Source organism: Pteropus medius, unplaced genomic scaffold (assembly GCF_902729225.1).
Source record: "Pteropus medius unplaced genomic scaffold, Ma_sr-lr_union100, whole genome shotgun sequence".
In the NCBI taxonomy this organism is placed as follows: domain Eukaryota; kingdom Metazoa; phylum Chordata; class Mammalia; order Chiroptera; family Pteropodidae; genus Pteropus; species Pteropus medius.
The window spans coordinates 16738411-16754973 of NW_024354499.1; the positions used below are offsets into that span (position 1 = coordinate 16738411).

Genomic DNA, 16563 nt, shown 5'->3' on the forward strand with positions numbered 1-16563 from the left:
CAAGCTTATGTTAGTCTTCTGAAATGAGTTTGGAGAGTATCCTCGCCTTCCCCTCCCCGTCTCCCCGCCCCTTCCCGAGGAGCGGGACCGGCCTTGATGTAGAGACACCACCCTCTGCCACTCTCGGCCATACCTCAGGAGTACGGCTCACCGCAGCCCCATTCCACCGCGCATCCCCTCCCTGCCGGCTGAACTCTACTCGGATCCCACTGTATGCCCCGCTCCGCCTTCAGACTCCGAGGCCCAGCCGTGGTGGAAAGATCTGGGACCCCTGGGCGCCTCTCCTGCGGGTCCCGCCACCTGGGGCCCCCTGTCCCGCCCGCCTTCCTCGCCACAGCGCGGTAGCAGCCAGGGCGCCCTTCCCACCATGCCGTGGCGAAGACCAACTGGCGGGCAACAGGGATGCACCCCTTCCCGAGCCCCAGCGGTGAACACCCCCGCCATCCCATCTTCCTGGGGGAAGGGGAGCCGGAGCCCGAGCGAGCCGAGGCAGGGAAAGGCAGCCGCGCACTGCCCGGCCCGCAGATCATTTTTATTAACGAAATTATTGTTAAAAGGGGGCGGGGAGCCCAGGACGCGGGAGAGGGGGCTAGAGACGCAGCTATTTTTATTAAACAGATTATTCCAAAATAATAAAAAAATAAATAAAATGAATCTGAAGACTTTTTCACTCTGTTTTGTGGAAAAATTTGTATAAGATTAGAATTATTTTTCCCTGGAATGATTGCTGGAACTCACCAATTAAACCATCTGAGCCTAGTTTTCTGGGATTTTGTTACTAATTAATTTTCTTTAACGATTATAATAGTACAATGTAGAGTTGTTTACAGTTGTGATAAGTTATAATTATCCAGGAATCTGCCCAGTTCATCTAAATTTTCAAATATACTTGCTTAAAAATATTGATAATAATATATTCCTAATATCTTTTTATTGTTTACATCATCTGTAATGATATCTACATTTTCTTACCTGACATTGGTTATTTGTGCTTGTTTTCTTCTTGTTTAGTCTCAACAAAATATTATTGGTTTATTTGGTGTTTACTAATTGACCCTCTCAATTTTATGATTTTTGTTTTTCTTTTTTTATTAATTTTTGTTCTTATATCTATAATTGCCTTTCTTTGGGTTTTGATCTCATTTGCTCTAATTTTTCATTGATTCTTAGCCTTATGCATTTAAGGTTATGAATTAACCTCTAAGCATGGCTTTAACTGCATCCTACAAATTTTGATATATACTATTTTCAATTTCAATTAATTTTTAATTTCTACTTCTTTTTCATCCTGAAGAATTGAAACTTTTATTATTATATAGTGACCTTTTTTGTCTTGTAATGCTTCTTATGCTAAAGTATGTGTTGTCGGATTTTAGAATAGGTACATCAGCTTTCTTATGTATGACATTTTTTTCTTATCTCTTTATTTTTAACCTTTCTGTACTCTTGTGTTTTCTTGAGTTTCTTAGTAAGGATATATATTTTTTAGTTTCCACTCTGACAGTGTTATCATTTAATTGTACATTTACTAATTAACTGTCAATTCACAGTTAATTAGTAAGTAGATACAATAATGTTTAAACTTACCTTCTTATTTTGTTTTTTGTTTTTCCTGCCAGTTCTATATTTCTTTATTTCTTGCTTGATTTCTATTCTCATAATTATTATCCTAGAAATTATAAAATGTAATCTCTAACCTAATCAAAGTTTAAAATTAATTGGTATGTGTACTTGTCCCTGACGATACAAATAGACAATAAAATGGAATTTTGAACAGTTAAACTCCATTAACTCCCCCTTCTCACTTACTTCCCACGCTTTTAAGATTCTTGTTTTTGCTGTTCTCCAGTTTTACTATATCTGTGTTTTTAGTGTTTCTAATTTATTGTTTGTGATTTGACTTCTTAAGTCTGAATACTGTCGTCAATTCTTTAATAATCCAAGCCATCATGTCTTTAATTATTGCTTCTGCCCCTTTTAATGTCTCCTTCTCTTCTGAAAATTCTGTGTAAAGTATGTTACACCTTCTCTTTATGTCTTCCATGTCTCTTACTCTTAATGTCCCTTCCATATTTTCATCTTTTTTTGCTCTCTCTCTATTGCTTCCTGGATAATTATTTTTAGTATATATGCTGTAGAAGCTAGCACAGGATTATTATTTTGTATTTACCTTCTAGTACACTAATTCTTTCTTCAGCTTTGTCTAGTGTACTATTAAACTAATCCATTGAGTTTTTAAATTTTGGTTATAACATTTTTCAAATCTGTACATTTTATGTAGTTCAGATTTATATCTGTAGGTTCACTTTTTATTACTTTACTATTCCCAGCACTTATAGTCAAATTTGTCTTTTATTCTATTTCTTTTATTTCTATTTATAATTGCAGTATATTAAAATTTTACAGTTATTTTATGGATGTTTGTTTTTTCCTTTGGTTCTCATCCATTGGTCTTTTTATTTTCTTGTGTGCTTGTTGTTTTTTGTTTTTGTTTTTTCTATAGCCATAGCCTTTGAAAAATTATTTGCAGAGATATTTTGAGATCTAAGATGAAGATGTCTCCCTTTGAACAGATTTGGACTTGCTTATGTTAGGCCCCTCTAGGCATTAATATTCTGAAGCTCCCTAACATTTCATGGCTTGAGGTTCCCAGAATCAAAGAGGCAGTGTGCACCTGTGCTGCAGATATATGCAGGGGCTGATTCTGTAGCCATAAGTTCTCAACGATGGGTCTTTTTCTTCTTTCTTTTTATTTTCCCTACTTCATTTAGTGCCAGGGCAGCCTTCCCTAAAGATTCTTGGGGAGAGGGGAAGAGTTGTAGGTTTACTTCTAGTTCTTTCTTACTCTGAAGGTTTAGGCTTTTAGGATCTCAGTTCAATGTGAGTAGGCAGTCTTTCATTCAATTTCCACCTTGTGTGAGACTTGGATTTTGATTTCTTCTTCCTTATCCTGTGAGTCCTTCAGAAACAAAGGCCAAGAATTAGATTGACAAATGGCCTCAGGACGAATCTAGCATTGATGCTTTTAGTGCAGGAGTTGGGTAACGTTTTCTGTAAAAGTACAGATAGTAAATATTTCAAGCTTTGTGGGACATATGTTTTTAGTCCACACTTCTCAACTCTTCCACTGTAGCACAAAACAGCCATATACAGTACACAAACAAATAAATGTGGTTGTGTTTCAATAAAACTTTACTTCTAGAACAGGCATTAGCCTGATTTAGCCCATTTATTGACCCTACTCCATTCCTCTGCTTACCTCTCTCAGTTTCCACACTCTCTTCAATTTTGATGTGGTTAATTTCTTACCACTTTATGAGTACTCCGATGTTTTTAAGAGGTGATTTTTATGTTTTAAGCAAGTAGCTTTCATTTTATTGGAGCAATGGGCCTGCACTGTACTAGAAATGAAAACCTAGGGCAAATTACTGTGGAAGAATTTTTGATGGTATGTTAATTTAGCAGAAAATGTTTATAGTTTTAATTTATGACAAGCATAATGCAAAGCATTCAGATAGAGAAATATTTATGGCTATTAGGTCACAGACTAGGTCATATTAGTGATCTATTTTAAGTCATTAATTAGAGCTTCTTTTGAATTTTTATGTTAAATATGTACTTACAGATTAATTTTCAATATTTCATTATTTTGGGAAGGGAATCATGTTGGGTCAGTTTAGACCAGTGTCCCAAGGGTGGTGCTCTGAGTAGTGAATACTGGCGTTCCCAACAGTCCGTCTGATAGTGTTCAAGGCATTATACTAGAGCTTGTGAAAACACAAAAGTATGAGATGCTGTCTCTGTCCTCACATTGCACGTTACCTGCATGGGGGGAACAAGGCATTCTACGAGTTTATAAGAGGTGATGATCCCCAAGGACTAAAACAGGAATTTTATGGAAGAGTTCAATTCTATACATATTTATTGAGTACCTCAGCTGCACAAGTTTCTGTTCCATTTGGGGGTAATAAAGTTTCTGTTCCATTTGGGGGTCATTTCTATAAAACAGTTTAAAGTACAGCTTGTCTTCATGGTTTTAAATGACTACCTTTGTACGTGCATGTTCTGCACAGTTTGTTTTATTACTAAAATTATCTGTTTAGCCTAGATATTAGGTGTTTATTAATTGGTGAAAATATATAATCTCAAACTTTTGAGTTATAGAAATATCTTAAGATAGCCTGAATATGTTGTATTTAAGATTTAAATAATTTTTTTTTTTTTCAGCTACCAACCAATAATTGACTATATAGATGCTCAGTTTGAGGCCTATCTCCAAGAAGAACTGAAGATTAAGCGTTCTCTCTTTAACTACCATGATTCCCGTATCCACGTGTGCCTCTACTTCATCTCACCAACAGGCCACTCTCTGAAGACACTTGATCTTTTAACCATGAAGAGCCTTGACTGCAAGGTGAGTTTGGAAAGGAAATTAACTTATCCTACTTTAATATTTATTTTGAATTGTTAAATATCTTTATGATAATATATATAATAACTTTTATTCTGTGCATTTTTATAAATTTGGTAAGTTTCAGGCTTAGTTTATTTTCCAGAGAAATTCAGATTGGAACTTGAGATGCAAAAAAAAACACTTATATAAGATTTTAGTCCTTTTTTAGTGACTAAGTTAAATGTCAGAATATAGGAATTTATTTACATTTTTTAAAATGTGGATTATATTTGACCTGAATTTTACTTTATGACACTATTGCAAAGTTCACTGACAAAGATTTAAGATGTAATGTTTTATTATATATTATATATATTATATTTTAATTTGATCCATACCAAGAAAACTCAGTTTTGAATTTCTGAACCAAGGAGATATAGATATAAATTCAGGGAGCTTTAAAAAATATTATCTGCAGATTAACTCACTTTGGACTTTTTATTTATTTAAACGATGGTTAAAGATCACTATCTTATACTTAAAAAAACTACAGAGTTCTTTGGTAACCTCTGATGGTATGAGAAGTTCAGCTTTCATTATCCTGGCTAATAATTTTATGAGATAGTATTCAGAAAACAGGCTTTCTGGCCACCCCTACTTTCTATATAGAAATCGGTGTGGAAAACATGAAGAAGGCCTGCTGTTGAAGTCTTGGTACATAGATTGATTAACTTTTAACTAGCAGCACAGTCCCCTGGCTTTAGTAAAAACTTGATGAAGCTTATATGATAGCCTGCTCATCTGATCAGATTTTCTAACCAGTTAGCCAGTCATTTTCATAGTTGAGTCTGATTATATGGAAGTTCATATTTATTAATGGAATATAAAAAGCAAGAGTGTGCAACTTTGTCTTAGCTAGAGAGAAGCAATATGGGGTAGTTTGTATAAAGATCATAGAATTTGGTGTCAGTGGAGGCTGGTTTTAAATATTGGCTCTGTCACTTAATAGCTATATGTTCTTAGGCAAAATTCTTTAGCCCTCTGAGCCTCAGTTTCCTAAACTCTAAAATAAAGGCTAGGGTGTTTTTAAAAGAACTGATCTCAAGGGGAAGATGTGAAGATTAATTAAATTGATAGTTTGTCTTTTATTCCTAAAAGCAGAACACTCCACTACTTGACATGGAAAGTTACCTTATCTTATGCAAATAGTGACAGGTTACCATCATATGAAACATCTGTTACTTTCTCTCCCCTTGATATACAAATACATATTATTCTTATCTTTCAGTCTACATTGTGTCCTCCCAGCCTATTGATAGTAATATTCTTGGCTGAGGATGCCTAAGGTACCCTACCCCCAACTGTATTTGCTCTTAGTGTAAGCCCCACAGATATTCCTCCTACTCCCCGTCCCCCACCACCAGGGTCAGTGTCGGTGCTGGGCTAGCCCTTGCAGTTCTTATTATGATCTCAGGATGCACTTCAGCAAGAAACCATCAGGGAACTTTGAAGAACAAAATTTGTTACTCATGGATCCTGGAGGGTATACAGCACACCTAAGGGCCACACAAAGAGGTCAAGAGAAGATAGGAAAGGAGGGAGTGCAAACCTAGGGCTCCACCTTTATTAAGGTCCAAGAATGGAGTGTCTAGGGTTTCATGGGTTCACTCTTTATTGGTAAACTTTAAAGCACAAGAATGGGAAATAGAGTGCGGGAAAGGAGAAGTGGCCTCTTTCAAGGAGTCAGTTTTCTAGGTTGCTCAGAGTTTCTTAAAGGGGAACTTAATGAGTGAGGATGGTCTGATTCCTTATCTAATTATTTTGCTAATTTCTATGTCATAGAGTTGGCAATGTATTTACTCAAGATTGATGTCTTTGAAATGGATACCTTGGCAATCAAAAGCTTAATGTCAGACACTTATATTACAATCAAAAAACTTAACATTAGGCTTAAAAAACTAGAAAAGGAAGAACAAATGAAGCCTAAAGTCAGCAGAAGGAAAGAAATAATCACAATTAGAGCAGAAATAAATGAAATTGAAACCAGAAAACGATAGAAAAAAATAAATGCAACAAAGAGCTGGTTCTTTGATAAAATTAATAAAATTGACAAACTCCTGGCTAAACTCACTAAAGAAAAGAGAAAGGACACAAATAAACAAAATCAGGGACGAAAGAGGGGAGATTACGACTAGCATCGCAGAAATACAAAGGATCATACAAGAATACTATGAAAAAGTATATAACACCAAATTTAATAACCTAGAAGAAATGGACCAGTACTTGGAAAAATACAGCCTTCCTAGACTGAATCAAGAACTGGAAAATCTAAATAGACCGATCAGCAGTATGGAAATTGAAACAATCATCAAAAACCTACCAAAAAGTAAAAGTCCAGGACCAGATGGCTTCACGAGTGAATTCTACCAAACATTCAAAGAAGATTTAATACCTGTTCTCCTTAGACTCTTCCAAAAAAATTGAAGAGGAGGCAATACTTCCCAACTCATTTTATGAAGCCAATATCACCTTGATACCAAAACCTGGTAACAATAACACAACAAAAGAAAACTACAGACCAATATCTCTCATGAACACAGATGCAAAAATCCTAAATAAGATATTAGTGAACCGAATACAGCAACATATTAAAAAGATTATACACCACAATCAAGTGGGCTTCATCCCAGAGGCACAGGGATGGTTCAACATACGCAAATCGATTAATGTGATACACCACATAAACAAATTAAAAAATAAGAATCATATTATCATATCAATAGATGCAGAAAAAGCCTTCAACAAGATACAGCATCCATTTATGATCAAAACACTTCACAAAATCAGTATAGAAGGAAAGTACCTTAACATGATAAAGGCCATCTATGACAAGCCGTCAGCCAACATTATACTTAATGGTGAAAAACTAAAAACCTTCCCTCTAAGATCAGGAACAAGGCAAGGCTATCCACTATTGCCACTGTTATACATTATAACATTGGAGGTCCTAGCAAGTGCAATCAGACAAGAGAAAAATATAAAAGGCATCCAAATAGGAAACGAAGAAGTCAAACTCACTATTTGCGGAGAACATGATTCTCTATAGAGAAAACCTTAAAGACTCCACAAGAACACTACTAGAAACATTAAGCAAATACAGTAAAGTCTCTGGATACAAAATCAACGTTCAAAAATCCATAGTGTTCCTGTGTTCTAATAATAAAGCATCAGAAAAAGAAGTGGAAGAAATAATTCCTTTTGCAATTGCAACAAAAAGAATAAAATACCTAAGAATAAATCTAACGAAACGTGAAGGACCTAAATAATGAAAACTATAAGACCCTATTAAAAGAAATCGAAGAAATGGAAAAATATTTCGTGTTCTTGGATTGGAAGAATCACCATATTACCTAAAGCATTATACAGATTTAATGTAATCCCCATCAAAATCCCATCAGCATTTTTTAAAGAAATAGAACAAGAAATCATCAGATTTGTGTGGAAGCACAAAAGACCCCAAATTGTCAAAGCCATCCTGAGAAAAAGAACAAGGCTGGAGGCATCACTCTGCCCGACTTCAAATTATACTACAAAGCAACAGTAATCAAAATGGCATGGTATTGGCAGAAAAATAGAGATACGGACAAGTGGAACAGAATTGAGAGTCCAGAAATCAACCCATATTTATATGAGCAAATAATTTTCGACGAAAATGCCAGAAGTATACAGTGGAGAAAGGAAAGCCTCTTTAATAAGTGGTGCTGGGAAAACTGGAAAGCTACTTGCAAAAGAATGAAACTAGACTATTGTCTATCACCACACACCAAAATTCACTCAAAATGGATTAAGGACCTGAACATAAGACCTAAAGCAATAAAATGCATAGAAGAAAACATAGGAACTAAACTCAAGGACCTTGGGCTTAAAGAGGATTTTATGAATTTAACCTCAAAGGCAAGAGAAGTAAGAGCAAAAGTAAATAAATGGGACTACATCAAACTAAAAAGCTGCTCAGCAAAAGAAACCGTCCACAAGGTAAAGAGACAACCATCCGAATGGGAAAATATATTTGCAAGCAACACCTCTGATAAGGGCCTAATATCCAAAATATAGAAAAAACTCATATGACTCAATAACAACAACAAAACAATCCAATCAATAAATGAGCAGAAGACCTGAACAGACACTTCTCCCTAGAGGACATATAAATAGGCAACAAATATTTGAAACGATGCTCAACATTGCTAGCTATTAGGGAAATACAAATCAAAACCACAATGAGATACCATCTCATACCTGTTAGAAGAGCTATAATCAACAGGACAAGTAATAATAAATGTTGGAGAGGATGTGGAGAAATAAGAACTCGTATAGTATATATACACTGCTGGTGGGACTGCAAATTGGTACGGCCACTATGGAAAACGGTATGGAGGTTCCTCAAAAAACTAAGAATTGACCTACCACATGATCCAGCAATCTCTCTACTGGATATTTACCCCAAAGACTTGAAAACCCATATCCGAAAAGATATTTGCACGCCGATGTTCATAGCAGCACTATTCACAGTGGCCAGGACATTGAAGCAACTAAAGTGTCCTACGATAGATGATTGGCTAAAGAAGCTGTGGTACATATATACAATGGACTATTACTCAGCCATAAGAAAAGATGAAATACTGCCATTTGCAACAACATGGATGGACCTTGAAATAATTATACTAAGCGAAATAATCCAGACAGAAAAGGTTGAAAATCACATGATATCACTTATATGTGGGATATAAACCTAAAAGCAACAAATGAACAGGACAAACGAACAGAGACTTATGGAAATGGACAATGGACTAGCGCTACCAGAAGGGAGGGGAGAGGGGGGAAGGGGAAAATAAAAAAATAAAATGTTAAAAATTTTATATATGTATAGTATGAAAAAAATAAACTGGCATTAAAAAAATAAAATTAAATTTAAAAAGCTTAACATTAGGCACTTACACTACAATTTGTTTTCTGCTCTTTATTGTGGAAGCAATTATGTTATTAACATGGCATAGTTACTGAATATTGGTATTCGTAAAATTTCTTTTCTTTGACATCTAGGTAGGAGTCTGACAGTGGGGCAAAGATTGGATGAATTCTTTAGGAAAAGGGGACCTGTTGAAATGAGAGGCAGGAGAATCTTCAGCTGTCATAGTTTTGTGAGAGACCAGTCATCCTAATTACTTAGTACTTAGATTATTAAATAAAAAATTCTTAGTGAATTAAGCAGGTAATTTCAACGTAATGCTTACATTTTACTTATTTTGTGTATGATAGAATTGTAAGAGACTTTGAGAGAAGAAAATGTGAGATTTCTAAACCTAAATTTAAATGAAAAGTTAATATTATAAGAGCTGTGCTTTTTAAAAGCAGTTTTTGTAAGGCCATCATCTGTAGGAATGATTGTATAGGAGTATGTGGTAACAATGATAGCTAGCGATTATTTAGGTTAGGAGTTGGTAAGCTTTTTCTGTGAAGGGCCAGGTAGTAAACACTTTAGGTTTCACAGGCCACGTGGTCTTTGATGTAACTACTCATCTCTGCTGTTGTAGCATGAAAAAGGCCATAGACAATATGTAAATGAATGAACCTACTAGCTGGGTTCCAATGAATCTTTATTTATGTAAACAGGTTGTGAGCTGGACTGCAGTTTGCCGTTCACTCAATCTAGGTTAAGGAAATTTGTGAGAGACTTTAGTGGTTTTAAATGCAGAAATTACAGAATTAAAAAAATCAATCCACAATTATGAGATTTTGTTTTTCTTTATTCTTATTTTTCTTTATTCTTCATAGGTGAACATTATACCAGTGATTGCCAAAGCAGATGCAATTTCTAAAACTGAGTTACAGAAGTTTAAGATCAAGCTCATGAGTGAATTGGTCAGCAATGGCGTCCAGATATACCAGTTCCCAACAGATGATGAAAGTATTGCTAAAATCAATGCTTCGATGAATGTGAGCTCCTAACTGAATGTTAATTCAGTTTTACATGTGAAAAAAATGTAATTTATAGGTAACATTACTACTAATATATTTTTACTTATGTCTTCCAAAAAGACTTCAAACAAGGTGAATTTTCAAAAAGTCCAGTATAGGAAAATGTTTTATTTTCTAGAGTTGAGAAGAGTATAATGAGAATATATTTTTGAGCATATTTTCTTTCCTTCCTATTTTCATATAAATAAAGTGATGCATTTGTGAGACTGGGATACCCCTTTTGTGAAATTATAATTAATTGCCTTAGAAAGATACCTTTCTATCCTGTCTTTAAAAACATGAGAAGACTTTATAGCTTCCCTTGGATGCTTTAGATTCTTAAAATTTTTAAGATCTTTCTAATCTAGTATTTAAACTCATTCTCTCTTACATTACTTATTAAACATTCACATAACTTTTAGTATAACATAATTGAAGATGACTAAATTTTTTGTGTTACTTTCTTCAGGCTACCAAATTTCTTAAATATCTGATTATATTTTGAAGGATCATGGGTTTTGGAGTCAGACAGACTTAACTATATATTCTTGTCGGAGTTATTAATCTTCCCAAGACTGTTAACTTATCTACAAAATTGAGTTAATAATATCAATTTTAAGGGTTGTTAAGAGGATACAACTTTTGTGCTTTCCCTAACATGGTGACATTCAGAAACTGTTCATTCCACTTCCTTTTTCCTTTTCTGACTCTTCATACTCCCATGTATTTTAAGGATCTTTAATTAAATATATCAAAAATCGACTAAATGACTAATATAAATATAAGTGATCTTAATTTCTGTGTGTCATATTGCCTTTACATCTAATTTTATTTCTGTGAACATCTGGAATAATTTTTCAGAAAGGCACAATTAAGAGATTAAATAATGTCAATTATTAAATATTAAACATAATACCTAATACTTTTTTCATTAGACTTTTTCTCTATATTAATCCTCAGCTTCAGACAGTCCAGTCTGCTCATTGACACTAAATCTAGCTTTGTATCTTTGTCCAAAATCTTCTCTTTATATTTAAGTTAGTTTTTACACTCTGCTTGTTCTATCTCTAGTTTGGGTTGTATCTTTCTGCTCACAGTGATTTCTCCTCTACATTTCTGTAACATTTATTGTATTTAGCATTTGTTTGAGATGTAAATATTTTTTCATTTATTGGTATCATATCTATATATGCTAAAAATAGATATATACTCTAGTTACATATATATGTGTGTGTGTATATGAATGTGCATGTATATTCATATATATGTGTATGTATTCATATGTATATATGTAGTGTGTGTGTGTGTAATTTCTTTAGCATTATCTTTGTCTTTTAGAATGAAGATAATATTGAAGGAAATGATACCTATACTAGAATTCTTTCTCTTTTTATATTCCTATAGCATAATACCTTGCACGTGGGGGATGCTCAGTAAATAATTTTCTTTATAGGGACTGAAAATGACTCTTGTAGTACATATTCACTACCAAGTTTTAAAATTTCGAGGCATAGCAGATCATTTGATTTTAATAAATTTACTATTTAATAAATTTTCTCTATTTTTCCATAAAACTATTTTAGTAGTCATTTATCACATTGGTATGAGATGTAATTGATATCATGGTTTCTTTCCAGGGACACTTGCCATTTGCTGTTGTAGGAAGTATGGATGAGGTAAAAGTTGGAAATAAGATGGTTAAAGCTCGCCAGTACCCTTGGGGTGTCGTACAAGGTAAATGAGATAAATGGTGACTAGAAATATTCATGTTGCCTAATAGTCTCATTGTTGCATTTAATGCATTCTTTGAGGTGATGCTTATTTTAGATTTGATTGGTTATTAGAAGAGTTGGCCGTGTTCTGTTTTTTAGCCAAATCTGGAGAGGCTAGGCAGAGCCTCCCCATTTTCTGCATCATACCACACACATTATCTGCCCAAGCGTGCCTAGATGTTCAGAAGGTAGGACACAGTGGTCAGGTACTTTGAACAAATTTGCGTGTAAATAATAATGTTCAAACATGATACATAAACTAATTACTAGGCAATTTTAGGGTACAGTAGCACATCTTATAAATTTATATATTGCCAACTATTTCCAAAACAAACCAGTCAGCCAACAAAAAAATGTTAGGATTTATTTAGCATTATAATGAGTACTATCTAGTTCATTTACTTACGATGCTAATTAATGGGGAATAGATTACTCTTGCTAATACTGTTTCCTAATGCTGCTTTTTAAAAATTGACCAATTTTATAATTAATAAATATTAAAATTTTTAATATTTTTAATGTATAAAAATATTAAAGGTAATTGTGCTTAAACAGTAACATACTTATTTGTACTCTTGTCACCATAAATGTAGGAGGACCATGTAAGTTTATTTACTAATTGTGAATAGTGTCTAACCCAGAATCATAAATGTAGCATGGTATAAAAAGAATTTGATAATTATAGCATGCACAGATGGTATTCTTGAATATGCAAAATTTACTCCTTTGAAGTTTTCCCTTGAAGTGAAATAATATTACATATTATTTTTAGCACAATGTGAAATATTCTGAAGATAGTTTGTAAACTGCTAACACAATGTTAGTGAAATAATTGATGCATACAGTAACATAATATAATGAATTTCATTTCTATTTTCTGTTTATCTATTGGCTACTAAATTTAAAGTGAATCTCTTGGTCTCATGATTAACACTGCTTATAATTCAGAGAGTATAATGCAAGAATTTCTTCTTTGGTTGTGTAAAACAATCATAGCTGTTAATCAGACGTCATTTTGCTGTTTATTACACATGTTTTCTTCCAGTCTTTCCACAAATACTAATTGTGTCTCAGGAATTAAAAACTTGTATTGTTTTTTCTTGTTCTGGCTAGTGGAAAATGAAAACCACTGTGACTTTGTAAAGCTCCGAGAAATGCTCATTTGTACAAACATGGAGGATCTTCGAGAACAGACCCACACTAGGCACTATGAACTTTACCGGCGTTGCAAACTGGAGGAAATGGGCTTTACTGATTTTGGCCCAGAGAATAAGCCACTCAGGTAAGTGGAGACTTTTCTGAGAAGCCAACCAAAGAGGAAATTAGAGAGGATTATACTTTTTTTATATATTCTGGATGATGGAGAATGCGTTTTTCAGGAATTTCCCAATATGAAGTAGAACCATTTGACAATGTTTAATTATCATACTTCTTGAATCACTTGAAGCCATCTTTTAGGGGTCTCTACGCCCTCATCTGACTCAAGGAGTTAAGTAGAAGGAAGGATAGACATGGCAAAAGCTCACATTTCAGTATATACTAAAATGAATAACTAGAGGAAAACTTTTAATTTGTTTTTATTTTTTTATTTATCTGAAAAAGACAAAAGCATATTTATTATACAAGAATGTTGGAATGTGAATCATATTAAATAAATTTAAAAACTTGACTTTTATCCTGATGACCGTTTTTGAATAACTTAAATTTAGGAAAATATAAAGGAAGAATGAAAGTACTTGTAGGGAGTCAGAAATTAGACTGTTTTAAAGAATTTTAGAACCTAATAACCCTCTTATGATAAGCGTTAAATGTTATTATAAACTTGCTTGGTAATTTTATATGCTGCTACATTCCTGTTTTTTGATTAAGATATGTAAACACGAAACTCTAATCCTTAATAGACCAAATGAAATTTGATGTAGCATTCCAGACCAATTTTTCCACAGAGGAAAGCATGAAATATTTAGGACAAACACTGCTTAAACTCTTATGTGAGACTAAAGATGCTTATTCTGTTTCATTATTTGCATTTCAGTCATTTTCTTGGTTATTAGTATTTACACCAGAGTAAACAAAAAAGAAAGGAGGAGCACATTAAATCAATGCTGCTATTTCATATGACCTTTGGGAAGATTTAGTAAATGAGGTTATATTTTTTATTTTTCTTCGATCTATATGTTTAATTAATGTTTTAGCTCTGGAAGGAAAATAAATTAAGGATTATATGTACTTAACTCCTCCACACCTATTCAGGCATGCTATGCTTCCAGTTATAGGCCATTTCTGGTAAATGATTATTTACTCTGTCGAAGATAAAATCATCTAGAGTTGTTTTCCCTAGTGTTTCCTAGAGGAGGCTTCATTTCTTATTCTTTCAAGTCTGAGGGTCAATTCAGAGGTCTTTGTGTGCATTAATGAGACACGGATCCCAAGTAAGAGCAAGTGGGACAGCCTTGAAGTACTCTGAGAATTGGGGTTCAGCTTGCCTGGTAGATCAATTATCAGTCACCTGTGGATGATTAAGAAATACAGGTTCAGAATTTGTAGGGATGGAGCCTAAGAATCTGTATTTAAATTAATATTCCCATTAACTTATTTAGCAGATGTTTATTGTTTTGTTTTTTGGTCCAAAGATGAGCAATATTTTGTTTATTTATTTGGGGGGGGACAATTAATGATTATTGATTCAGATACAATATAAATATCAAATGTGTTGCAATATTGATAATAAATGGGATAGAAAACTACTAAAACATGATATATAAAACCTAAAAAAATAAACTATGAACAGAGAAGTCCTACTGCAGCTTAAAACAAAACAAAAATAAATGTGGATTCTTATGAAAACAAAATCCTTTTCATAGAGAAGTACAAAAAAGCATGATTTAGCAATAGATTTACCCTAAACCTCATCAATCCTTTTTAAAAAATTATATTACTTTGTATTTTTTTTAATATTTTTTATTTTTCAACTACAGTTGACATACAATATTGTATTAGTTTCAGGTATACTACATAGTGATTAGGCATTTTATATAACTTAGGAAGATCACCCCGATCAGTCTAGTACCCATGTGACATCATACATAGTTATAACAATATTACTGACCATGTTCCCTATGCTGTACTTAACATCCCCATGACTGTTTTTATAACTAGCAGTTTGCACATTTTAATCCCATCCCCTCAGCCCCTCTCCCATCTGGCAACCATCAAAATGTTCTCTTTATGAGTTTGTGTCTGTTTTGTTTATTTATTTAGTTTTTAGATTCTACATATAAGTGAAATCATATGGTATTTGTCTTTCTTTCTCTGACTTATTTCACTTAGCATGATAGCCCCTAGGTTAATCCATGTTGTTACAAATGACAAGATTTCATTCTTTTTTTATGGCCGAGTAATATTCCATTGTATGTTTGTACCACATGTTCATTATCCATTTGTCTATCGATGGACACCTAGGTTGCTTCTATTGTAAGTAATGCTGCAGTGAACATAGGGGTACATATGTCTTTTGATTTAATGTTTTGAGTTTCCTCAGATAAATAACCAGAACTGGAATTGCTGAGTCCTTCTTTGTCTCTTGTTATAGCCTTTGTTTTAGAGTTGATTTTGTCTCATATAAGTATTGCTACTTTAGCTTTTTTTCATTTCCATTTGCATAAAGTATCTTTTCTATCCCTTTACTTTCAGTCTGTATCTTTCAATCTGAAGTGGTTCTTGTGTGGGCAGCATATGTTTGGGTCTTGTTTTCATATCCTTTCAGCCACTCTTTGTCTTTTAATTGGAGCGTTTAATCCATTTACATTTAAAATAATTATTGATGAAAATGGAGTTATTGCCATTTTATTATTCATATTTTTTATCCCCCCCCCCCAAAAGAGGTCCCTTTAACATTCTTGTAACACTGGTTTGGTGTTGCTAAACTCCTTTATCTTTTTCTGTCAAAGAAGCTCTTTATCTGTCCTTCGATTCTAAATGACAGCCTTGCGGGGTAGAGTAATCTTGGTTCTAAGTCCTTACTTTTTATCACTTTGAATATTTCATACCAATCTTTTCTGGCCTGCAAAGTTTCTGTTGAGAGATCAGCTGACAGTTTTATGAGAGCTCTCTGCTAACTTACTGCTTTTCTCTTGCTACTTAAAACTTCGGTATTTTAATTATGATGTGTCTTAGTGTGAACCTTTTTGGGTTCATCTTGTTTGGGACTTTGCACTTCTTGGACTTCTATGTCTGTTTCCTTTACCAGGTTAGGGAAGTTTTCTGTCATTATTTCTTTAAATAGGTTTTTAATTCCTTGCTAACTCTCTTAACCTTCTGGTGCCCCTGTGATGGGAATGCTGATATGATTGATGTTGTCCCAGAGGACCTTTAAACTATCCT

At 33.8% G+C, this 16563-nt stretch overlaps 1 protein-coding gene across 3 annotated transcripts in view; it reads left to right on the forward strand.

Moving 5' to 3' along the window:
• Nucleotides 1–4206: 4206 nt before the first annotated feature.
• Nucleotides 4207–16563, forward strand: part of SEPTIN10 (septin 10) — a 31146-nt gene continuing 18789 nt past the window's right edge. The window contains exons 1-4 of one of the 3 annotated variants that reach the window (XM_039852598.1): nucleotides 4207–4414; nucleotides 10226–10387; nucleotides 12046–12142; nucleotides 13294–13462. In XM_039852598.1, the coding sequence (XP_039708532.1) occupies nucleotides 4394–4414; nucleotides 10226–10387; nucleotides 12046–12142; nucleotides 13294–13462 (449 nt within the window). In that variant the 5' untranslated portion in view covers nucleotides 4207–4393. The remainder of the gene's footprint in view (nucleotides 4415–10225; nucleotides 10388–12045; nucleotides 12143–13293; nucleotides 13463–16563) is intronic. The other 2 variants (XM_039852600.1, XM_039852599.1) reach the window with 2 other exon arrangements.